The following is a 24,060-nucleotide window of genomic DNA, read 5'->3' on the forward strand; positions in this document are numbered from 1 at the left end:
TGGAAACCTCTGAGGCCTGGCGTCCGGCCTGAGACCCTTCCTGACAGGAGGGTGGGTAGACACACAGACCCCACCCCTGCTCACCCCAGCATGGGGAGTCGCCACCTCGCTCCAGGGTGTCCTGCTCACCCCCAGACTTGGCCTGCCCCGAGTGATGCGGCACAATCCGAGCACCCTCTGGTGCCGTGCTTTTGCTTGAAAGCTGAGCCAGTCAGCCTGGAGAATGAGGTGATTTACCTAACATTGCCTGATGGAAGGCAAGACCCAGGCTACTTCCTGTGGGACTGGGACAGTGAGGTGGCCCAGAGCTGACCCAGACTTGGACCTGGTTTGTAGGCCAGGATGATGTGATCAATGGCATTTAAAAATTTTTTTTTTCTCATAAGTTTATTTAGTTTGAGAGAGAGCGAACACACGTCTGTGCATGGGAGCAGGGAAGGGTCAGAGAGAGAATCCCAAGCAGGCTCTGCACCATTGTTGCAGAGCCTGACATGGGGCTCAGTCCCATGAACTGCCAGATCATGACCATGCCAGATCTGAAAAACCAAGAGCCAGAAGCTTGACCGACTGAGCCACCCAGGCGCCACGGTCAACAGCGTTTTCAATGAAAATTTAGTTTTAGTCAGAATAATACTTAGCTTATAGCCATGTGGCCATTGCCTTGAGGCCATCGTCTGCTATCTCGCCCGGGAGCAAACCCAGAGACATCCCAGAGAAGATCACTTGGAGCATAGTCATCTCTCTGCTCGTCTGCATTTGTCAACAGCATAGCCATTCTGTTCTTTCAGTTTTAGATTATTGAGCTCCTAACCCGTCCGCCCACCGTACACACAGTTTATCTGTCTGTCCTTCGTTCATCTGTCTGTCATCGGCCATCCATCTGTCCATCTGCCCATCTATCCATCACCTGTCTTCTGTCTGTCTCCCTCCTCACCACTCAGTTCCCAGTGTGGTTCCCATGCCAGTCAAGCTAGTTGTCACCGTCTGTGTTGCTGTGACGTGGTGCTCACTCAGGCTCAGTCACGCCACGTTGCACAGTACGGCTGTATTGCCTGCCTTCCTTGCAGTTGCCATCTTCTGTTTCCTGGGTGTCGTCAATTGGTGCCCAGACACTGCTCTGGAGCATCAGCCTCCTGTCAGCCTGCTCGCCATCTCGGGTGGCCTCTGCCTCACCGTGTGTGGGAGCCACCCCCTCCAGGTCTCCCAGCGCCTCTCGGCTCTGCCCGTAACGTTGTCTTGGAGTTTCCCTTACCTGTCATCCTGGGAACTTCTTGGTCTCTCTTCCACATTCAACTCCATTTCCTGGATCCCATGCCTTCCTCTTTCTCGACATATTCCTGATTTGGGTAGCGTTCATACTCTAGACACTTCCTTAAGAGAAGACATCTGGGAAGTAAAAGTTTTAAGACTCTGTGTAGCAGAAGATGTCCTTGATGACAGTCTGGGCGTGGAATCCAACATGGAAGGAATTTTCCCTGAGAATTTCTAAGGGGGTGCTGCCATTGTCTTTCTAGCTTCCAGTGTCGCTGTTGAGATGCCCAATCCCACTTGATTTGTGAGGTCTGCTTCCCCTCTGGAAGCCATGGGGGGAGTCTTTTCATTTCGGTCCTTGAAGGGACTTGGTGTGCCTTGGTGGCAGTGTGTTCATCCACTGGGCTGGGTGAGCCTCAGCAGGCCCTTCCAAATTTGGAAACCGTGAACTTCAGCTCTGGGGCGTATTTTATGTTCTCCCACTCTGTCCTCTCTTCCAGGAGCTCCTGATGATCAGAAGCCAGGTCTTCCCTCTCCCTCATTTTCCATCCCTGCCTTTTTGTTCTACTTTCTAGATGGTTTTTCTCAGATGGATCTTCTAATTGCTCTGTTCTGCTAAAATATTTCTAATGTCTGAGTGCTTTCTTCATAGTTTTCTCTCCTTCTTCCACCAGTGGAATACTGAATTTCTCTGAGAATATTCCTGCAGGTGTTCCACTGGCTTCCTTAGCTTTTCTGTTTGTACTGGCTTGTGTCGCACACTGGGCCCAGTGTGTGAGGTTGTCCGTGTGCTCCAGGCCACATCGGCAGCACTGCTAAGCGTATTCCATGGTCTGCCACGCTTTGCTTACCCCACTCCTCCTGTTGATGGGCACTCGGGTTATTTTTTGGCTTGGGTTGTTATGGAGAAAACAGCTATAACTGTTCTTGTACAAATCTTTTTGTGCATGTATGTTCTTTTCTCTCGGGCAAATACCTAGGAGTGGAGCTACCTGGTCATGGGGGACATTGTGCCGTTTTACACCCCCCACCAACACTGTTTGAAGTTCAGGTTCCCACATTTTTGCCAACCCTTGGTATTAACCTCATTTTGAATTGTTCTAAAGGGTGTGTGGGGGCATCTGGTGATCTCCCTGGGGCCTAATGAGGTCACGTGCTCGCTGGCCCTTTGTGTATCTCATTTTGTAAAGTAGTGTTTACATTCTTATCCATGTTTAACTGGTGGTTTGTCTTTTGTTATTGATTCAGAGGAATTATTTATATGATCTGAATACAAGTCATTTGCCAGATAATATTTAGTAGTAATTCTGTCTCTCAATCTTTGACTTTTTGTTTTCTCAATGGTATTTTTCGATGAATAGTTTTTAATTTTTATGAGGCATGATTTTCCATTTTTTATGGTTACTGCTTCTGGTCTGCTGGGCTTCTGAGAGTTCTTGTCTATCCTAAGGTCACAAAGGCATTCTGCCTTCTTCTAGAAGCTCTGTGACTCCAGCTTGTGCATTCAGGTCTGTGAACCACCTGACACGTCTTGTGCCAGTCAAGGCTCTGTTCTCCTCATGTGGTCATCCAGCTGAGCCAGCACCTTTGGTTGTAGACTGTCCCTCCCCCGTGGCTGCTGTGTCCCCCACCAGAGCATGTGGGCTCTGTCGTGTCTGTCCTTCACGACACCACTGCCACAGCTTTATGGTAAATCTTAACATCAGACACTGCAAATTCCTGAGTTCTGTTTTTTTCAAAATTGCTTTTGGCCCTTCTAGGTCCTTTGCTTTTCCATATAAATTTTTAGAATCAGCTAAGTATTTTATGGGATTTTTTTTCCTGTTGTAAATGTTTTCTTTTAAATTTCACTTTCAAAGTGTTTGTTGCCAGTATATAGAAATACAACTGATATTTGTAAATTGATGCTCTGTATCTTATAGCCGTGCTAAATTCACTTATTCTAATGACTTTTTTATTTTTATTTTTGCATATCCTATATACATAGTTATATCTTCTGAGAATAAAGCCAGTTTTTGTCTTTCTTTCCAAAATACGTATATGTCTTTTGTTTCTTCTTCTTGGCTTGTTGCACCGGTTAGACTTTGCAGTACAGTGTCGAGTGGAAGTGGGGCACACATGTCTTGTCCTGTCGCCCATGGGAGGGAGAGCATTCACTGTCATCATTGAGTGTCATCTCGGCTGTGGTGTCTATGGTGCCCTGTGTCAGATGGAGGAAGCGCCCTTCTTTTCTTAGTTTGCTGAGTGTGTATCATGGATGGTTGTTATTGTGTTTCTGTCGAGACGATCGTGTAATTTTTCTCCTTTATTCTGTTAATGTGGTGAATTGCATTGATCTTTAAATAAAAACTGATGTCTTCTGAGGGTAGACCTGTTGGCCCATGACGTGTTGCCCACTGCTGGACTCCCTTTGAATCTGTGTGAGGTTGGGCTGCACGTGGGTGTGCTTGCTGGCTTCAGAGTGGAGTTGGGAAGTGCCTCTTCGTTTCCTATTCTCTGGGAAGTTTTATGTGAAATTTGTGTTACTCTTCCTTATACGTTCAGTAGCACTCACTAGTAAAACCATCTGGACATACAGTCTTCTTTGTGGAGATTTAAAAAGGAAAGGTTCAGTTATATTGATGGTTATAGTACAATTCAGATTCTCTTGTCAGTTTGGCACACTATGTCGTTCTAGGAATATGTCCATTTTATCTGAATTTTCCTACTTAGGCACGAGGTTCACACCTACTTCTCACTTTTGTAACTGAAGCATCTCTGCAGATGCGCCCTTTCTCACTCCTGACACCCCCTCCCTGCCTTTCCTTTTCTCGCAGGAGGGGCCAGGAGTTGGTCCTCTCCGAGCACCATTTGTTAGCTTTGTTGGTCCTCTCTACTGAGTCTTTTGTTTTTCTGCCTCATCAATTTCTGCTCTTACCTTTATTATTTCCGTAATTTGACTTGTTTGATTTAAACTGTTCTTTTTTTCCTAAGTTAGGGGTCGTAGATGTTGTGTTGTGACCTCAGGACGGAGAGGCCAGCCCTCCTGGGCTGCACCAGACCACCCTCTGTCCAGACGTTTCCGCCCATCCCCTTCTCTTTCTGGACTCCTCTGCCGGATCCCACACATGCTCTAGGCTCCCATACGTCTGTTCTAAGGAGCGGTCTCCATGTCCGTTCTGGGGTGTCCTGGGACTCAGGATTTTCTTGTGCCATCTCCATGCTTCATGGGTCTCCAGTGAGCCTGGTCTGCTGCTTAACCTGCTGAGTGAGGTCTTTATCTCAGACACTGTATTTTCCACTTGTAAAGTGGTGGTTGGCTCTATCCTATAGTTTCCAGTTCTGTGCCAAATTATCAATCTTGTCTTCAATTTCTTGAAAATTTTTTAGCCTGATACCTGAATATTTAATTTTTTGTGGTGATATTAAATTTTGTTTTAATTGTGTTAAAATAAGCATGTGGGGCACCTGCATGGCTCAGTCGGCTAAGCGTCCGACTTCAGCTCAGGTCACGATCTCGCGGTCCGTGGGTTCAAGCCCCACGTCGGGCTCTGTGCTGACAGCTCAGAGCCTGGAGCCTGCTTCAGAGTCTGTGTCTCCCTCTCTGACCCTCCCCTGCTTGTTCTCTCTCTCTCTTTCTCAAAAATGAATACACATTAAAAAAAATTAAATATGCATGCCACAAAATTTCCCACTATAAATATTTTTGAATGTGAAATTTAGCTGCATGAAGTACATTCACGATATTGTGCAACCATCACTACTCAGCTCTGGACCGTTTCCATCTTCCCAAACTGAACCTCTGTCCCTGTTACACCCTAGCCTGCCCCCACACCCCCCACCCCCAGTCCCCAGCCTCCGCTCTCTGTATCTGTGATCTTGACCCCTCCAGGTCCCTCATGTGAGGAGAGACCTTGTCCTTCTGTGTCTGGCTTCATTCACTTAGCGCAGGGTCCTCAAGTTCATCCATGTGTTAGAATTTTCTTCCTTCTTAAGGCCAAGCAACATCCCTTGTACGTGCATGCCACACTTTGCTTACTCCCTCACCCATCACACACGTAGGCTGCTTGCCGCTTTTGGCCCCTGGGACTCTAATCATGGTGGTTGTGGAGCCTGCGTTGTGTCTGCTTCACAACTGCTGAGGCTCTGAGAGACATCCCGGTAATGGCCACAGCCCCTCTTTGGGGCCATGTCTTTGAGGCAGGCACTGAGGAGGAGGAGGTAGATGGGGATGACTGTCTCTGGGTCCTTTTGCCAGCACATGGCAGGTGCTGTTCCTGGCAACAGTGCTTACTTCTGCTCTGTGCTCCTGCTTGATGTAGAGGCTGTGCCCAGGTTGGCATCATCCGGGCCCTGACGGAGTGTGGCATCCCTGTGGACATGGTTGGAGGGACGTCCATCGGGGCCTTCATGGGCGCCCTATACTCCGAGGAACGGAACTACAGCCAGATACGGATCCGGGCCAAGCAGTGGGCTGAGGTGAGGGGTCTCTGCCCTCCCTGGAGCTCAGCACCAGGTCCCTGTGGTGCTGTGGAGGGCGGGAGGGCATTGGGACCTTTGGCCCCTGATCACACTCTGCAGGGCTCTGGCCTCAGATTGGGGTTTACAGGATGGTGAGGGAATGGGGAGCACGAAAGAGATAAGGACATCAGTGTTGGGAGGTTTGGCTCTGGTTGGTGCCTGGTCTTAATTTATAAAGGTGACTGAAGACAACACAGAGAGGTCAGCACCACCGGAAGAAAAGTTTAATGTTACCTGTAGTTGCCACCCTACAGGACCACATGGGAGCACCCATGCCTGCGAGGCAGCGGAGAGGAGCAAGGGGAAGGCCGAGGCCAGAGCCTTTATGGGGGTTTCTGTGGGAAAGGCAGGGGAGGGCAGGGTAGACAGCTTCGGATGGGCTTTTGGAATAATTCCAGTGGGCTTGCCGTGTAGGGGCCGTCCCCAGTTGTCTGGTGCCTGGGCCTGGGTTGATTCAGGCGGAGGATTATTGACCTGGTGTGAGAGTGTGACATAGAAAGGGGGCTGGGGCGTGTGGGCTCTGGATCGCTCGGTTTGCAGGAAAGACGCTCCCAGCGGGCGAGGCATCTGCTGTCTCTAAGGATTGGCTAGCCCTGCGAGGGGACAGCCTCTCCCCGGGTCTGTAAGACCCCACATGCCAGGGCATCAGGAAGATAGAAAATAAGAAAAAATTGCTAATAGCTGGCCGGGTGATGGATGCAGGCCAACAAAGCCCGCACTGTAAGCGAGCTCGCTGCAGCAGCTCCCGTGGGCAGACTGGAGCCTGGTGGGGAGGCCGACTCACCCCTGTCCTGAAGGTACAGATGCCGTTTGCCCTTGTCACAGTTCCACTTGCTTTCCTGGGGCGGCACAGAGCCCCATGAGTGGGGTCAAAAGTGTTCAAGTTCTCCTTTTAAAAAAGAAAAGAAAATTGTTCATCTTCTATGGCAGAAGGTGTCAGAGAAGGCTATCTGCCCCATCCATGTGGCCCCAACTCTGTTCCAGTGACCCCTCTTTCCCTGAAATGAGCCACCCCAGACACCCCTCAGTGGGCCGCTCCAAGGAGAGGTCCAGGAGCAAACACAGCTCGTCACTAAGGATGGCCTCTGAGAACAGTGGGTGTGGGCACAGTGTGCTTCAGCCTCAGTTGAGGGTCTGCTCACAGGCCAGGAGGACACCTCCCTTCCCCACCTCTGCTGGCCCAGTGCAGGTGTGGGACTGGCCAGGGAGCTTTGGGCTTGATGCCCCTGTCGTCCTCAGTGAGCAATGGGCTGTGGGACTCTGCATGGCAGGGCAGAATGGATCCCATCCGGGATGGCCTCTGTCCTGCCTGTCTGCGTGGGCCCTTGGCCTCCTGCCGTGCTGAGGGGATGTGATTGTGGGGGCTGCCAGGCTTGACTCTGCAGGCTCTCTGGTGCTAGGCAGGGGCTTCTTCAGGAGTGAGGCCTTGCTAACCAGGGAGGACCCTGGGGTGTCCTGTGCTTCTGGGTCCCTTTCCTCTAGGAGCACACGGGTTCCCTCTGTTTGAACAGAGTCTCCACTCTGTTCATCTCAGTGTGAACACACTGGGGGGCAGCTCCCCCTCACCTGGGGGCCCACCCCTTGTGTGGCCTCTGTTTTAGGCTTTTCCATCTGTTTCTGTCCACACAGAGGCAGGGAGGACCTTTCCTCTCTATCCCTGACTCTTAAGAAGGTAGATAACCTTGAACCCAGGCATTCTTGGGGCAAGGCCAATGCTGCCTGGTCAGTCACGTGTCCTCCTTGCAGGTCTAAGAGGCCCACGTCCTCACTGAGGAAGGATGAGCTTCAGTCCCACAAGAGAGGTGGGGGGCGGGCCTTCAGCAGAGAGGACCCTCAACAGGGCCCTGTTTCCGGGACCCTGTTGTAGGGCCTGCCATGCTGGAATGTGAGGGTCAACCCTGAGCATTCTAGGGCAGGGCAGCTCCCCCTCCTGGAGAAATCTTGACGGGTCGGGTGTTATTGCCTTTGGGGACCTCAGGGGGTAGCGGTCCCTGCCACTCACCTGCCAGTGTGGGTCCTGGATGGAGCTTCGTCCTCAGCTCGGCCTCCTGAGCAGGTGTCAGCATGCACCCTCACGGGACCTCAAGGCCCTGCTGCTCAGGCCCTGGAATTCTCTCCTCCTGGGGGACTCCTCAGGACGCTTCCCAGACACCCTTGTTCTGTTTGCAGGAAGCACAGACGTGTGCTGTGTCCCTGCTCCCTTTTCTGGATTTGGGCTCCTGGCTGGGTCCTGTGGGATCACCTTGCCACCCACGCCAGCAGGTGGGGGCGGGGTGTGAGCCCCTCATCCTCTGCAGGGGTCTCATGTGTGCCCCATCCACTTAGGACATGACGTCGATGGTGAAGACTGTGCTGGACCTGACCTACCCCATCACCTCCATGTTCTCGGGGGCCGGCTTTAATAGCAGCATCTGTAGCGTCTTCAAGGACCGGCAGATCGAGGTGCCCCCCAAAGCAGGGACCACCCTGGGGTGCCTCAGCTGGAGCCTACAGCCAAGCCAGCCTGAGCCTGACTTGTGTCTGGGTGCTTGGCGTCCTCCTCATCCCTCAAGCCCCTGGGCCTACAGGGTCAGGGAGCTGGCCGTCAGGGAGGATGTCCTAAGTCCTGTCCCCCCCGCTTGCAGGACCTATGGATCCCCTACTTTACCATCACCACAGACATCACAGCCTCTGCTATGCGGGTCCACACGGATGGTGAGCACCTCCTCCTTGGGTGCCCCTTGATACGGGCTCAGGCATGCACAGGGCACAGCCCCCCACTCAGGGCAGAGTGGTCATGGGAGGGACATTGAAAGAGCACCTCCAGGGGGGGCGGGTTGCAGGTAGAGAGCGTGGCAGCTCCTTGAACTGGACGAAGCACCAAGATGACCTGGAGGAGCCAAGACACTCAGGGAGATCTGAACACAGAGGTGATCCTGCTGTGAGCATGAAGGAAATGGGGAGGGACATAACCAAGAGCCTAAAAACACTGAGAAGTCCAAACTGGACACAGAAAGGTGGAGAAAACTTTGTGAACTGGGAGCAGAGAGGAGTGGGGTGAAGGGCCTGCTTGGGCCGTGGGGTGTAATGAAGGGCACATGCAGGGCATGTGTTTTTATGAGTTCGAATCGGGAGGTAGTGGTAGACTGCTTGGGCTGGGGACCATGAGAAGGCTGATGCATGGGTGGCAGCTGAGGGCCCTTTTCCTGGGCAGAGCGGTTTGTGAGCTGATTGCATGTGTCTCTCTGGAGGTGAGTGGGACGACGTGGCTCACACAGTGGAACGTGGAAAGACTGCAGAGCCAGCCTGGCCTCCCTTGTGGAGGAGAAAGAACAGGAGGGGTGTCTGTCTTCAGGCCTGCGGCCATCCGCCAGAGCCAGACGTGCAGACTTCAGGACCCAAACGCTAGCAGGGCTCTGAGCTGAGGGTCCAGGGCAGGAACCCACCGTGGGCAGTGCGAAGCTCCCCTCCCACAGGCCCTGGTGACCTCTCCCCCAGCCCCCCGACTCTCCCCCAGGCTCCCTGTGGAGGTACGTGCGTGCCAGCATGTCTCTGTCAGGCTACCTGCCTCCCCTCTGCGACCCCAAAGACGGACACCTGCTGATGGACGGGGGCTACATCAACAACCTCCCAGGTGCTGCAGTGGGTGGGGAGGGGCTGCCCCCACCCCTGCCTCAGCCCCCTCCACTCCCGGGAAGGCCAGTGGCACGTTTTCCTCAGTGTTCCCTGGAGCAGGGGGTGGGGGGTTATAGGTGCTCCCGGAGTCTGGGGAACACGTCCAGGCACACACACAGACGCACGCCCTCGTGCACACTAGCTCGGGTACCGTGTGCTCCCAGCATATGGCCCTGTTTGTCGGCTCAGCAGCACTCAGAACAAGGGCCAAGTAGAGGAGCTGAGAGCAATTATGTCCCATCTGTGCCCACAGTCAGAACTAACAGCCAGAAAGTGCCAGGTCTGTTGTGGGTGAGGCCCCTCCCCTGGGCACACCTGTCACCTGTTGGACAGTTCTGTGCACTAGGCTGCCTCTCTACAGGCCCAAGGGGAGACCCTCTGGCTCCCAGTGCTCTCTCCCCGTCCCTCCCAAGCCCTGTTCCCACCCAGGGCTCTATGTGCCTGTCCTGAGTGGTGACCAAGGCTGTCTTCTCCCCAGCGGATGTGGCCAGGTCTATGGGGGCAAAGGTGGTGATTGCCATTGATGTGGGCAGCCAGGATGAGACGGACCTCACCAACTATGGCGACGCGCTGTCTGGGTGGTGGCTGCTGTGGAAGCGCTGGAACCCCTTGGCCACAAAAGTCAAGGTGGGGGGCATAGCTCTGCACAGTGCCCAGGTCATCAGGTCCTCCTCTGTAGCTTCCCTTGAAGTCTCTCCATGCTCTCATACCACTGGCCCCAAGATGGGCGGTGTGCTGCTGCCCAAATGCCTCCTGTGGGCGGGGGAGGGTTGTAGTGCATTCCAGGCCCCAAGGCCAACGGAGCTTGCTCACCGTCCTTGCCAAGGATCCTGCCTGGACCAGCTCTGGGGAAGGGGAACAGGCCCAGAGGCTCCACACGCTGTCAGGATACATCTCCAGGACCCCTGGCTGGGCACCTGCCCTCCCAGGCCTAGCAGGGATGTGTCTCCCCTTGGGGAGGGGAGGGAGAGGGTCAGGGCACAAGACCCAGGCAGCTGTGCCCGCATGGGGCCATGTGGGGACCGCAGAGCCTTGCTCAGGTGCTCTGATGGCAGCAGGTGTTGAACATGGCGGAGATCCAGACACGCCTGGCCTATGTGTGCTGCGTCCGGCAGCTGGAGATGGTGAAGAACAGTGAGTACTGTGAGTACCTGCGCCCCCCCATCGACAGCTACGGTACTCTGGACTTTGGCAAGTTCAACGAGATTTGCGTGAGTGCAGCTGGGGTGCGGAGGGTCGGCGGGGTCCAGTGTCTGCCTGCCCCCTCCCCAGCCTCCCTGCCCTCACTTCTGAGAGCTTAGAAGTGGGGGCTCCTGGTGTGTGTGCAGGAAGTGGGGTATCAGCACGGGCGGACAGTGTTTGACATCTGGGGTCGAAGTGGTGTGCTGGAAAAGATGCTACAGGACCGGCAGGGAACGAGCAAGATGAAGGCGTGTGATGTGAGTGCCAGAGCTCGCACCCTCCTTCCCTTCCTGCCTCAGTGGGCCCGAGAGGTGCAGAACTCCCTGCACTCTGCAGGACCGTGGCACACCCCCTCAGCTGCTCAGGGGCCAGAAGACAGGGCAGGGTTGTGACCCCGTGGGGGTGAACTCTTGGCCTCTGCCTCAGCATCCCCTCTTTTTGCCCCACTCTGGCTCTCTACTCTTCTGGTACTCACGGTTGAAGGGGATGGGGGCTTGCTTAGGCCCCTGCCCATCTTCTGTGCCCCTGCCCCAACTCCAGGGGTTAACTTGGGCACCTTAGCAAACTAGGGCCATAGAGGGTCACAGAGATGTCTCTTCCACCTCGGCCCTCCAGGTCCTCACCTGCCCCAATGCCTCCTTCACGGACCTTGCTGAGATTGTGTCACGCATTGAGCCTGCCAAAGTAGCCACAGTGGACGGTGAGTTGGACGCCCAGGACATGCACAGCCGCAGGTGGGGGTGGCAACATCTCTTTCTGACCCTTGGTGTGCCCAGCAAGCCACCCTGGTCACCAGGCTCCCTCTAGCAGCCCCTGGACCTGATGAGTGGCAGGTAGGGGCTTGTGCCACCATGGCATGGCCCCTGCTCTTGAGAGGGCACCAACACGGCCCTCCCTTCCGCCCAGATGAGTCTGACTACCAGACGGAGTATGAGGAGGAGCTGCCAGATGGCTCCAAGGACACGTATGCTGACTTCCAGAGCGCCCCGGCCCACTTGGGCTCCGACTCGGTGAGCTGCCTAGACCTGCCTGTGGTGCCCCTCAGCTGAGGCAGCTCCGCGGGCTCCAAGCAGGCCAGCTGCTCGCTCCCTGCTGCCCTGCAGCACAGAGCCACAGAGACCTAGCCCTGGGTCAGCCCTCTGGGCTCACCCCCACCTGCACGGTGTGCGGTTTGATTCTAGGAGGACGAACCCTCACTTCGGCATCGGTACCCCAGTCTGGCTTCCCCAAACTGCCCAGCTGTTGACATGCTGACGAAGATGGGTGGAGCCCCTCACTCTGATGCGCCCTAGAGTCCGCCTCTGCTGTGGGCCTTTCTCAGAGACCGGGCTCCTAGAGTTCCCGGGGGCTCTTCCCCACCGGGCTGGGGCCCAGCGCCCTGTGCACCATGGGTCCAGCTTCATCTGTGCCGGACCCAACCTGTATGTGTTTGGGGGGGGGGGGGGCGGCGGGGGCAGGTCTCTGGCTTCTGTGTACTGGCAGCTGCTGCTGGAGCACTCGGTCCTGGCACCCCTGCACACACAGCAGTCCTAGGGGCTCCTTGAGGCCTCTGAGAGATGTTGGAGCCCCTGAAGCATCAGGGCCTGATGTGCCAATAAAGGTAACTCTGCTTGTGCGTGGACACGTCCGTTTGCCAACGTCCCCGTGGCACGATGCGCCTGACCGGAGCCAGAGAGCAGCCTCCGGCTGCACCACTGATTTGCCGTGAGGGCCACGTCCCCGAGGCCAGGTGGGGTGTGAAGTCGTCATGTAGGGACCCCAGGCACCCCTCTGCTGGGGCTTGAGACCGCAGGGCAACAACTAGCCAGGCAGGCAGGGCGCCCAGGGTCTGGCGTGGAGCCAATGTGCCCCCGAACCAAGAATGAGCCCCCTCCAGATCTCTCCCGCGGGCGTCTTCCCACGCAGTACACGAGCCGCGCTCCGAGGTTGTACGCCGCCCACACTTTCTCAGATCGTTAAACGGCGCCCGGGAGTCCTTTTGTAGAAAAGGAGAGCGCTCTGGCGCTGTCACTTTGGGGTCCGCAACCCGTGCAGACCTGTGAGGGGCACCGAGAACCCTGACCCGAGGGCCCAGGACCTTGCAGTCGGGTGACCGCTGGCCTCAGTTTCTCCGCACCCCGTCCCAGCCCCGCCCCCTCGCCCGGCACGGTGGGCGGAGCCACCGCCCCGGTCCCCTCCTGACGACCCGGCCAGGCCCCGACGTCACGGGCAGCCGCCCCCAGGCCTGACGTCGCGGTGGGCGGAGCCCCTGGCCTCGCCCCGTTCGTGACGTCGCGGTGGGCGGAGCCCCCGCCCCCGGCCCCTGCCGCGCTCTCCCGGTGCGGCGGGACTCGCGGAGGGCCCAGCGCGGGCCATGCGGGGCCCGAGCCCGAGTCCCGGCGTGGCGCGGCTCCCCCGGCGGAGGCGGCGGGCGCGGGGCGCGCTCTGAGGCCGGGGGATGCGCCGCCGCCGCCGCGACCATGGGCGCCGCCGCCTCCCGGAGGAGGGCGCTGAGGAGCGAGGCCATGTCCTCGGTGGCGGCCAAAGTGCGGTGAGTGCGGCGGGGCCGGCCGCCGGGGCTCAGCGCCCGCCCCCGGCCCCCTCCCCCGTGGCGGGGCTTCTCGCCGAGTCTCCCTCCCCCGCTCCCACCCCCACCTGGTGCGGCTCCCCTCCCGGAGACAGCTGCGGCTGAGATGCCCGACCTCACGACCCCCCCGCCCCCCCCAACACACACACACACACACACACACACACACACACACACAGTGACAGGGGCTGGACAGAAAGCAGGCCAGGGCCCCGGCCACGTTGCACTGGGACCCAAGGCCCCCGGAACTGCAACCTGCTAGCCCTGGGCTTTCTGGGGTGGGAGGGCACTGTCTGCCATGGGTGACCCCGGCCCCTCCCTTACCGGTGCCCAAGGTCTGGGTGGGGGTGGGGACCCCAGGCTCCCATCTGAGCAGAGTCCAGAGTGGTCTGTGTGCACTGACAGCGCACCCCGCTGTCCACCCTTCAGAGCAGCCCGAGCATTTGGCGAGTACCTGTCCCAGAGTCACCCTGAGAATCGGAACGGTGCAGGTAGGGGCATTCGAAGAGGTACCGGGGCGGGGTCGGTTCGCAGCCCCACCGCACCCCCACGACCTAGGGATGCTGTCCCCTGCTCCAGCAGCCCAGGCCCGGCCCGCAGGCTGTGGAGACTGTGGGGTGTGAGCGGGCAGCAGCTGCTCTGCTGGGCTGGCTTCCTCACGCCCCCTGCCCTCCCTGGCCCAGAGCCCCAGAAGGAGCTTGGAGTCACTCATCACCATGGCACCCACCCAGCCTGGGCCGTTGGCATGGCAACAGGCCTCCTGGCACCCCCAGGGCTGGCACCGCTGTCTCTGGGGGCCAGCTGGTGGGGGGGAGGGGAGAAATTGGCACTGGGCACACGAGTGCAGTGGCAGGCTGGGAGGTGGCCTGTTTATTCCTGTCCACCCCCCACCATCACCCACAGGTAGTCTAGCCTGTCGCCCCCACGCACGCACGCACACCCAGAGCTCAGGGCCCAGGTAGGAGGAGGGTGGGAGCCTCTAAGAGGAGTGCGCAGCTTGCAAACACCTTTTCTGGAGATACCAGGGGCTTAGGATGTGGTCACCGGGGCTGGGGGGCAGCCTCTGCCCGCCCCCCCCCCCATCTGAGCCAGGCATTCGCTGGGTGTTCTTTGCCCTCACAGCACCAGGAGAAGGGGGGGCAGGGCCAGGAGGGCTTCAGTTCACCTGCTGCCTCTCTCCCAGACCACCTGCTGGCTGATGCCTACTCTGGCCACGACGGGTCCCCCGAGATGCAGCCAGCCCCCCAGAACAAGCGCCGCCTCTCCCTCGTCTCCAACGGCCGCTATGAGGGCAGTCTCTCAGAGGAGGTCATTGGTGGAAAACCGACCGCTGAGGGCCCCCAGCCCCGCGTGTACACCATCTCCGGGGAGCCTGCCCTGCTGCCCAGTCCCGAGGCCGAGGCCATCGAGCTGGCTGTGGTGAAGGGGCGGCGGCAGCGGGAGCGGCACCCCCACCACCACAGCCAGCCCCTGCGTGCCAGCCCAGGGGGCAGCCGCGAGGACATCAGCAGGCCCTGCCAGAGCTGGGCAGGCAGCCGCCAGGGCTCCAAGGAATGTCCCGGGTGCGCCCAGCTGGCCCCTGGTCCCAGCCCTTCCCCTCGGGCCTTTGCGCTGGACCAGCCACCTCTGCCTGAGGCCACCAGCCGCCGCAAGAAGCTGGAGAGGATGTACAGTGTTGATCGTGTGTCTGGTGAGGGGCTCGTTGAGGAATGGGCAGGCTGTGGGGCAGGGTGGTAAGCTGAGCCTTGGACAGGTGGAGGGTGCCCAGGTCGTGGCATGCAGGTAGCCTCCTGCTGCTATCTCCCACGCCACATGTCAGCCCTCATAGTTGGTTTTGGCCCTGCGGGCACCAAATCAATCAAGGAGTGCTTCCCGGAGGAGGGGGGCGGGGGGCAGGAGAATCTTAAAGATTGAGCAGGCAGAAAACATGGCTTAATTAGAAGATGGGTCTGCCTTTGGGAAATCCTGGGAAATAGTCCCTGCCCTGGGTCCCAGCAAATGGAGTTCTCATTCACCCCAGGAAGCACATATCTATCTGGGGCCTGGCCAGCCATTGGGAGCCTCCCAAGGATTGTTGAGCTGTGTGGGTGGCTGGTGAGCCCTGAAGGCCTACTATGTCTAGAAGAGGCCTCTCTGGGACACTTGAGCAGCCCCATGTCTCTTGAATCTGAGGTCACTTCCTAAAAAGCAGAGTCCTTACTAGCTGAGCACCCACATCGTCCCAGGACACCCCCTGGGCTTCCAAGTCAACAACCTGCTTGGGCATCAGGGCACAGGCCTGAGGTGTGGGCAGTTCAGCTCCATGACCTCACACTCCTCTGATGAACACAGCTCAGGGGCTGGGGTGGGGGTCAGGGCAACTCTCAGGGGGGTAGAGCAAACTTTCATCCACCTTGTCTAGGAGCTGGAGGGGGCAGCCCTCAGCAAGACCATCTCCATGCTGCCTGAGGGCTCCGCCTCACTCTCCTGGCAGGGCCCAAGGGAGTGGAGTGTGCAGGATGCAGACAAAGGGAGGCTGCAGGCATTGTCCCTGCCCTGCTTCTCTCCGAAGGGGAACAAAGTGAACCCCTTTCTCTGGGCACCCTGGACACAGGCTGTGCTTTCAAAGGACCGCTCTTCAACTGTAGGCCACCAAAGGGAGAGCTAAGCAAAGACAAACTGTCACGAAGCCGCTGAGCTGTCTTGGCTTGAACAGCTAAGCGGGCACATGTTGCCTTACGGCCTGTGCCAGCCTCCGCCCACCTGGGAGAGGGTTAGGGGACCCTGGTGCCTTTCCTCCACTGGCTTTGGCAGAAGCATTGCCTTCCCTGGCAGAAGGGGGTAGAGGCTTTAGGAACTCCCAGGCCACCCTAGCCACTTCTTTTGTCTTCCAGATGACGTCCCCATCCGTACCTGGTTCCCCAAGGAAAACCTCTTCAGCTTCCAGACAGCAACCACAACTATGCAAGCGTGAGTTGTGTACCTGATACGTGCCCGCTGCGAGGGGTGGTGCTCAGGAACTACTGCCAGACCCTCTCCTGCCCTCTGGGCCCACCTGGGTGGCTATTTCTGAGCGACCCCACATGCCCATGTCCCACCAGGTCTGCCAGATGTGACATCAGTCTCAAGGAAGGCAGCGCTGGCCGCTCTTCCCCCCACTCCCACCCTCCACTGCCCCTCCCATGCCCCGTCCCTTCCCACTCCTCCCTTGCCCACTGCCCTGCCCTCTATCTCCTAGCCCTCCCCTGTCCCTCATGGTCCTCTGCGGACCTGGCCCAGGGCTGAGGCTGATGTAGTCACCACTCGGGCGGTTCTTCCAGGCCAGGCCCCACCTCAGCTTCCCAAACAGCAGCTTACTTGCGTATTCTGTATGAGCCTCAAGGGATCACAAGTCAGGAGTCCCCTGCAGGGGCCTGCTCTTCTCTACCTGTGACACATATCTGGGTTTGTTTTCTGATATAGCGTTCCTTCCCGGGAGGCACCCTTTGCTGCAGTGTCCCCCACACTGAGGAAGCTTCCGCCCCTCGTGCTACCTTGGGGAACCCACCCCTGCCCTCAGGTTGGCTGGGGACTGCCATCTTTGCTGCCAGGCCCAGGCCCAGCAGAAGCAGGCCTCTGTGCAAGCCCAACCACGTCACAGCACTTGGTGGCACGGGCCAGTGACCTCAGTGTCCACTGCCCTTTCATGGGCTTACCACAGCACTGCTAGTGCCTTGCTAGTGCCTGGAGTGCCTGTGAGGGACCCCTGGAGTCCATGACAAGAAGGGAAACGACTGGGAATTTACAAGCTGAGGGGGTCGTGGCTTACTATGTCTTCTTTCTTACGCTGCCCCTTCCCGCCGCACCTCCAGCATCTCGTAAGTACTCTGCGGGACCCTGAGCCTAAGGGCATGGTGGTTGTCCCTGGGGGACCCCCCACCCCCCACCCCGAAATAGGTTTGGACAGGCCAGGGACCTGGGCCTTGACTGTGAGGGAGTGCTGTGTCCCAGCACCAAGGCCACAGCAGGGCCTGCCAAGAGCCGGGCCGAGGACAGGGTGAGGCAGGCCAGGACCCTTCTGCCCGGCCCTGCGCTCTGGATGCCCCTCCAGGCCCTGTGCTCACGCTTCTGTCCCCACGTCTCGGTCCCTCCTACCTACCTGCGGCCAAGGGCAGTGCTGACTCGTGGTGGTTTCCCAGGGTGTTCAGGGGCTACGCGGAGAGGAAGCGCCGGAAACGGGAGAATGATTCCGCGTCTGTAATCCAGAGGTAGGGCCTGCCAGCCACTCGCCACCAGAGTCCGTCTCTTGTCTGTGCTGGTTTGGCCTGGGCCCACTGGGCCCTTGCAGACCTGATGGGGGAAGGGCGGTGGCGACCACTGGCCTGGCCCTGCTCTGGGGACGCTGCAGGCAGGAGAGGTCATGTGACCTGGGCCCCCCAGGCCTGTGTTTTGGTGTGTTTTGGGGGTACATTGCCAGTTGAACTGCAGCCAGCTAGCCCACCCGTGTCTCTTTCTGGCCCTTGAACCCCAGAGCTGTGGGGTCAGCAGCAAAGCTTACGCTCCCCATGCCCCACCTCAGAGACGTGACCAGAAACCTTGTCCATCTTGGACACTGGACCCTGGCGGGGCACGGATTTGGGGGCAAAGACCTGTCTCTGAGGTGGCCCAGGGACAGAAGGGCAGGGGAGGGAGTGTCTGCAGGCCCCAAACCTACCTGGGGTCGGTGCGGACAGTTGCGCTTCCCTGGCCCGAGAGCACAGGAAGCAGGAGCCCTTGACCACTGGAAGAGGGGGGGCTGATGGGGTCCAGAGTATGCCTGGGCCCAAAGAGGGAATTAACGGTGGGCAGTGGAGGTGGGTGCCTGAATGCTGGGGAGCCACCAAGGGAGTGGTCCTGCATGGGGAGGGGGGGGACGGGGACGGGGAAGAGGGGGGTGACCGCAAGAGAAGGCGTGATCATTGTGCCTTTGTCCTGGCAGCAAAGGGGAGCCCTGGAAAGGTGTCAGCAGGAGAGGGACTGGGTGGACGGTGGGTGAGTGGGAGAGCGTAGGGGCGCCAGGAGGGCATTTATCACCTAAAAGGGCGAAGGCAGGCCATGTCAGGTCCGGCTGCTGGGGGAAGAGTGGCGAGCAGGAAGCATGGGGGATCCGTCCGCCTCCCACCCCCCTTTCGCGGTCCTCACCAGCCACCGGTGTTTCTTCCCCAGGAACTTCCGCAAACACCTGCGCATGGTCGGCAGCCGGAGGGTGAAGGCCCAGAGTAAGACCCTGGGCGGGAGGGCGAGGGGGTGGCGCTGCTCTTGGCCGGCTGGGGCTTCGCAGGCTGCTCGCTGCACCGGAAAGACCCAAGTTCCCAGATCCCCATTCCAACCCCACGGCCTTCTTCCTACCGCCCCAGGCCCGCCAAGAAACCCTTGACTCTGGCCCCGCCCCTAGTCCTGCTTCGGACTCCCTGACTCAGGCTCCGCCTCAGGTCCAGCACGCAACCCCACCTCAGAACGCCAGGCTCCGCCCCCAGCCCCTCCCCCCAGAACACCTGGCTCAGGCCCCGCCCCTAGCCCCCGGCTCAGAACCTCTGGTTCTGGCCTCGCCCAGGCTCCGCCCCCACCTCCACCCCAGAACACTTGGCTCCAGCTCCGCCCCCCGTTCCCCCCCCCCCCGCCCCCCGGCGGAACCGATGGCTTTGCCCAGGCTCCGCCCCTAACCCCGCCTCAGAACCTCTGGCTCTGGCCCCGCCCCGCCCCAGGTCCCACACGCCACTCTTGTCCCCTCGCCCCAATTGGCGTCATTAGGCGCCACCCCCTAGTCCTGCCCCACCTGACTCGGTCCCGGGTGGCCCAACTGATGTCCTCCGACCTCCCCGCCGTCGGGAGCTCGAGGACTCTCCCCCTGGCTTTCCCAAGTCTGCAGTCCCTTGTGTCTGGAGTCCCCTCAGGCTGTGCCCCTCCCGCCCCCGCCCCCCGCCCGCTGACGCGGCTTTGCTCTCACTGCAGCGTTCGCAGAGCGGCGCGAGCGGAGCTTCAGCCGGTCCTGGAGCGACCCCACCCCCATGAAAGCCGACACTTCCCACGACTCCCGAGACAGTAGGTGCCCGGCGCAGGCCGGCCCACCTGCCTCAGAGGTTCCCCTAGTCCCCTAGTCCCCGCGCTCCGCAGGGCGGGCCTCCTGCCCGGGCAGCTAGGCTTCCGCGCTTCTGCTCTCTGAGCCTCAGTTTACCCATCTGTGAGGCGGGGGCGCCTGGCACCTCTGACCTCGTGGGCAGGGTTAACTAACGGCTACGGCAGTGCTGGGCGGGGGCGCGTGTGTGCTTCACCGACTCTAGAGGTCTGAGAGGCTGCAGTGCCCTGGCTGGAGCTGACCCTTGCACGGAGGTCAACAGCGCAGCAGCTCTGGTGGCGGCGGCCAGTCTCGCCAGGCTGGTGGTGGCCAGTGTTGGTCTCTGTCATCCACCCTGGGTTTCTCGCCGGCCCGGAGGGCCCTCCAGGACCATTTATCGCGGGTTCTGTCTGCCACCCGTGTCTGTGGACCACGGCTGGGGCTGGAGGTGGTCCACAGTCCTGGTGATCCATCCTGCCCCTCAGGTAGTGACCTGCAGAGCTCACACTGCACCCTGGGCGAGGCCTTTGAGGATCTGGACTGGGAGACCGAGAAGGGCTTGGAGGCGGTGGCCTGTGACACAGAGGGCTTTGTGCCCCCCAAGGTCATGGTGAGGTCGGGCCGTCTTTGTGCTGTTCCTATTCCAGCCTGTCCTGGGCTGGAGGGGGGAGGTCCCTTTTCCTCCAGGAGCCCAGTGGCTCTGCCTGGAGATGATGCGGCCACTACGGGCTGCCTAGCAGTGGGGGACACCCTCATGGGGCCTCCCACTGCCCGTTGGCTCCAAGGTGGCTGGGCCCTGAGCAGCTCCCCGTGCTGTCTCCAGCTCATCTCCTCCAAGGTGCCCAAAGCCGAGTACATCCCGACTATCATCCGCAGAGATGACCCGTCCATCATCCCCATCCTCTATGTGAGTGACTCTCCCCCGGCCCCTGGTTCTGGGTTGGACTGTTGCCCAAGAGGGACTCTGAGAGTGTGGCCCGTGTCTGTTTCAGGACCACGAGCATGCGACTTTTGAGGACATCCTGGGTATGTGTCCTCCAGTCCCCTGTCTTCTGATCCTGGGTCTGGGGGCTTACCTATGGGCTATGGGGGGCTTTGGAGGGTCGTGCTCACACTCCTCCCTCCACAGAGGAAATAGAGAAAAAGCTGAACATCTATCACAAAGGGGCCAAGATCTGGAAGATGCTGATTTTCTGCCAGGTAGGACTCAGTCCCTTTCTGCCGTGGGGGTGGGGGGTATTGAGAATTCAGGCTGCGTGCAGACGTGGGCGAGTGCGTGCATGTATGGGGACGGTGGATGGACGCCCTGTGTATGCCCCACGCGGCCAATTGCAGTTTCTTACAGGGTGGCCCAGGACACCTGTACCTGCTCAAGAACAAGGTGGCCACCTTTGCCAAAGTAGAGAAGGAGGAGGACATGATCCAGTGAGTGGGCAGGGCTGCACGCGGGGGCTGGGCAGAGGGGCTGGAGGCAACGTCCACTCACACAGCCCATCCCCACAGACCCTCCCTGTGATGCTCCGTCTCTGGAGCCCTGCCCTGGCCTCTGGCCTGCCCCTCCTTGCACCTGGGGGCCTGGGCTGGAGACCACGTGTGACCCACCCCTCCCCCACCAGCTTCTGGAAGCGCTTGAGCCGCCTGATGAGCAAAGTGAACCCAGAGCCGAACGTCGTCCACATCATGGGCTGCTACATTCTGGGAAACCCGAATGGGGAGAAGGTACAGGAACCCCCAAGCCCTGCTCCAGTTTTCTGGAGACCACAGATCCAGTAAAAGACTTGACAGAACCTCCCACTTTTTCTTCTGTTCCCTTTGTCTCTTCCTTAACCCCCCAGAACCACCTATGCATGAGCCCCTGTCAGTGGTAGAGGATTCCTGCTTCCCCCCAATACCGTTCACCACCCCCCCTTCCCCTACCCTGAACTCATGGCCCTGCCCCGCTCTTTCAGCTGTTCCAGAACCTCAGGACCCTCATGACCCCTTACAGGGTCACCTTTGAGTCCCCCCTGGAGCTGTCGGCCCAAGGTGAGTTTCGCAGGCTGGCTCCCGGCCTGAGGGGCGGGGTCCAGGAGGTAGAGGCCTGAGGCCTAGCCACCCTCTCCTTTGGCCCCAGGGAAGCAGATGATAGAGACCTACTTTGACTTCCGGCTGTACCGCCTGTGGAAGAGCCGCCAGCACTCGAAGCTGCTGGACTTTGAGGATGTCCTGTGAGGGCCACGGCCACCGCCTGGCTGCTTCCTTGGACCGGTGGCTGGGGCTGGGCCACGTGCTGTGGGCCGCCCAGGACCACGCGGTCCCAGTCTTCACAGCCGCTTCAGGGCACCCTCAGATGTCGCTCAGGTTCCCACCCACGGGTCTGGTCCTCACTGCACCACAGGCCAGAGGTCACAGCCCCCGGGGCCCCGGGACGAGCCTTACCCCATGTGGCCAGGGGTTGCTCAGCGGCCAGGCGCTGACAGGGCCTAGGCCTCGTGCAGAGGGTGCAGCACTGGGGTGGCTCCTCTTAGCAGGTTCATAGAAATAAGTGCAATTTTCACACCCCCAAAACAATTCAAAGGGAAGCAGCATTACTAGTTGAATAGTTAAGTGCTATGTTACCAGTTACGGTGTAGACAACCCAGCCCAGTGTGTGTTCAGGACCTTGTCTGCCCCCAGCCCCCCCAGCCCTGCCGTATTTGATCACCAGCACCAGGGTGGCCCGTCCGTGGGGGCGGTGTCGCCTGGCTGCCCGGCCCGGCTCCGGCCTTGGCCGAGTCCCTGATGGTCTTTGCTTGTTCCCTCTTGCCACCCACTGCTTACTCTGACCTCAGCCGTACTGGCCTAGCAGGGGTGCCTGGGAAGCCGCGGGGCAGGGGGGAGGTAACACACCTCCCTTCTCTCAGGAGGCTCTGGGTTGAGCCGGGCCCTGCCTGCTCCCCGTCCTCCAGCACCCGCCTGGCCCTCTGATGCCGCAGTGCGTTCAGCTTTTGCCAGCCTTGGTCTGGAGGCTTCTCCCAGCACAAAGGGTTTGGCAGGGGCAAGTGGGGCTGGGCCCCGCTGGGTGAGAACCCCGCCGCACACTGCAGTGGGTGCCTGGACCCCGCAGCAGCGCTGAGCAGACGGTGGACTCTGGGCTGTGGCCTTGCTGGGGCCCAGTGGGGCCGGCTCTTGTATATAGCTGGGGCTCAGGGGCAGGACCCCTTTGCAGAGCCTGGGTCTGAGGACACCTGGCTGTGCCCTCAGCTAAGGGAGGGGGCAAGGGCATGTGCTGGGCTCTGAATGATGTACGATATCCCTTAGAGTGACCATTAAACCTGACCCTCTGCTGCGGCCACCGCCTGGGTCTCCTCTGTCAGCCCTGTCCCTTACCTCCCTGGGCCCAGGAGCTTCTGGGTCTGCTGGTCCAAGGTTGCTGCTGTGGTGGCTGCCCGCACACCTCTGCCTGGACTGACAGGGCTGGGTGGGGCCGCTAGACCTCCTTGCCAAGGGCACACTCCAGAAGAGGGTCTGGCAGCCAGAGGAGGGGGAGAATGGAGAAAAGCAGGTTCTTGAGATGGCCGCTGGGGGGGGCAGGGGCTGTGCTCCTGGAAAAGGTTTGAGAAGGATCAGGAGGTGCAAACAGAGACACTCCTGTGCCCTGCCTCCTCTGTCACTACCCCCAGGCACTGGGCGGAGGGCCACCCATCCCCCTCAGGCCACTCTCCGCGTGTGGTCAGCAGCGTGGCTGCAGCAGGATGCCAAGAAGTGACCACGAGACCAGCTGGCCAATCTTCTTCTCTGTCATCCCCAGATGTGCCTAATGCTGCTTTCTCCCCAGTGGCAAAGCTGCTGCTGGACATAGCCAGGCTATGGCTATGGCCAGCCTGGCTGCCTGGTGGCTCCTGGTCCTGTGGCCCAGGGATGGAGCGGCAGGTGCCAGCTGGGTGTGTCCACGCCAGCAAGGGCTGGAGGGGACAGGAGGTCACCGGCGGACGGCATGGGCAGAGGCTGGGAGGCTTGCGGCCCGGGATGTTGAGAACCTGGGGCCCAGCAGTGCTTCCTGGGGTGGGCGTGCCAGCTCTGGGGGCACACGGCCCTGGAGCCTCCAGGCGCGTGCACGGTCTCCCACGCAGGGCTATGGAGGGCAGCAGAGGTGTTGGCACCAACGTGGACGGACACATTGTAGGTGCGTAGACTAGATTCCAGATGCCTGTCCACACGCTCTCACGTACTGGGTCGCTGACTACAAAGTCACGGGTCACTCGGGAGTCCTTTGTGCTCTCGGTTCCTGAGCCGTGGCGCGTCTCCCCTACTCCTCACACCTGGAGTCCACGTGGTGCTGCCAGAATCGCTCTCCGTGGGCTTTGCCCTCCGTGTGCAGGCCGTGAGGCTGGCTGTCCCCAGATGACCCACCTGCCTGCCCACCGTGTGCGCAGAAGGCACGTCCGCTGTGCTGCTGCGGCCCTCGTCCGAGACCAGCTGGAAGCTTTGTCACGGGCCCCTGCCTCTCCCCCTCCCCTGGCCCCTAACGGGGCCCTGCATCTGCAGGTCCGGGCTGCTCCCGCAGGTTGTCCTCCCCACACGCTTCTTAGGGACGGCTGTGGTGGGGAAGGCAGGGACATCTGCCGGCAGGAGGCTCGCAGCCTTGCACCTGGCTTCCGAGCTTCTGTTCCTCTCCTGTGGCCACTGAGAAGCACGGAGGGAAGGATGTCAGATGGGGGAGGTGCCCAGTACAACGCGGACAAGCGTTTTAGGGAAGCACAAGCAGGGAAGGTGGTAGCAGACGTGGGGCTGAGGCCGTGCTGCTGACCCACCTGCCCCAGCAGCTGGAGACAGTGATGGAACTTAGGTCCTTGCCATGTAGGAAGTTCTTCCCTAAATTAGAAAAAAAAAGTTT

At 59.5% G+C, this 24,060-nt stretch overlaps 2 protein-coding genes across 14 annotated transcripts in view; both read left to right on the forward strand.

The window, feature by feature from the left end:
• The window catches only part of PNPLA7 (patatin like phospholipase domain containing 7), a 63,581-nt gene extending 51,379 nt beyond the window's left edge, over positions 1 to 12,202 (forward strand). For 5 of the 7 annotated variants that reach the window (XM_053204286.1, XM_053204287.1, XM_027050966.2 and 2 more), the window contains 10 exons: positions 5,553 to 5,709; positions 8,077 to 8,193; positions 8,376 to 8,445; positions 9,248 to 9,364; positions 9,884 to 10,032; positions 10,464 to 10,616; positions 10,734 to 10,844; positions 11,203 to 11,287; positions 11,494 to 11,597; positions 11,769 to 12,202. In XM_053204286.1, the coding sequence (XP_053060261.1) occupies positions 5,553 to 5,709; positions 8,077 to 8,193; positions 8,376 to 8,445; positions 9,248 to 9,364; positions 9,884 to 10,032; positions 10,464 to 10,616; positions 10,734 to 10,844; positions 11,203 to 11,287; positions 11,494 to 11,597; positions 11,769 to 11,879 (1,174 nt within the window). In that variant the 3' untranslated portion in view covers positions 11,880 to 12,202. The other 2 variants (XR_008290787.1, XM_053204288.1) reach the window with 2 other exon arrangements.
• A 779-nt stretch (positions 12,203 to 12,981) lies between these two features.
• NSMF (NMDA receptor synaptonuclear signaling and neuronal migration factor) lies at positions 12,982 to 22,518 on the forward strand. Of its 7 annotated transcripts, none has more exons than XM_053204293.1 (15): positions 12,982 to 13,117; positions 13,583 to 13,644; positions 14,337 to 14,843; positions 16,027 to 16,102; positions 17,287 to 17,379; positions 18,317 to 18,369; positions 19,103 to 19,192; positions 19,691 to 19,815; positions 20,029 to 20,112; positions 20,198 to 20,231; positions 20,335 to 20,405; positions 20,541 to 20,630; positions 20,822 to 20,924; positions 21,155 to 21,230; positions 21,319 to 22,518. In XM_053204293.1, exons 1-14 carry the CDS (start codon positions 13,047 to 13,049, stop codon positions 21,202 to 21,204), a joined length of 1,509 nt encoding a protein of 502 aa, XP_053060268.1. In that variant the 5' UTR covers positions 12,982 to 13,046; the 3' UTR covers positions 21,205 to 21,230; positions 21,319 to 22,518. The 7 variants fall into 7 exon arrangements, with proteins under 7 accessions (XP_053060268.1, XP_026906773.1, XP_026906775.1 ...); XM_027050972.2 differs by having other exon boundaries at positions 20,551 to 20,630; XM_027050974.2 differs by having other exon boundaries at positions 17,311 to 17,379; positions 20,551 to 20,630.
• The last annotated feature ends 1,542 nt before the right edge of the window (positions 22,519 to 24,060 follow it).

Source organism: Acinonyx jubatus, chromosome D4 (assembly GCF_027475565.1).
Source record: "Acinonyx jubatus isolate Ajub_Pintada_27869175 chromosome D4, VMU_Ajub_asm_v1.0, whole genome shotgun sequence".
Classification (NCBI taxonomy): Eukaryota; Metazoa; Chordata; class Mammalia; order Carnivora; family Felidae; genus Acinonyx; species Acinonyx jubatus.

Excerpts from the sequence above, each read along its gene's own strand:
- NSMF (XM_027050972.2), top strand. The coding sequence starts at position 13,047 with ATGGGCGCCGCCGCCTCCCGGAGGAGGGCGCTGAGGAGCGAGGCCATG. Across the intron at positions 19,816-20,028 it reads TTGTGCCCCCCAAGGTCATG|CTCATCTCCTCCAAGGTGCC; the intron begins GTGAGGTCGGGC and ends TGCTGTCTCCAG. Across the intron at positions 20,631-20,821 it reads AAGGAGGAGGACATGATCCA|CTTCTGGAAGCGCTTGAGCC; the intron begins GTGAGTGGGCAG and ends CTCCCCCACCAG.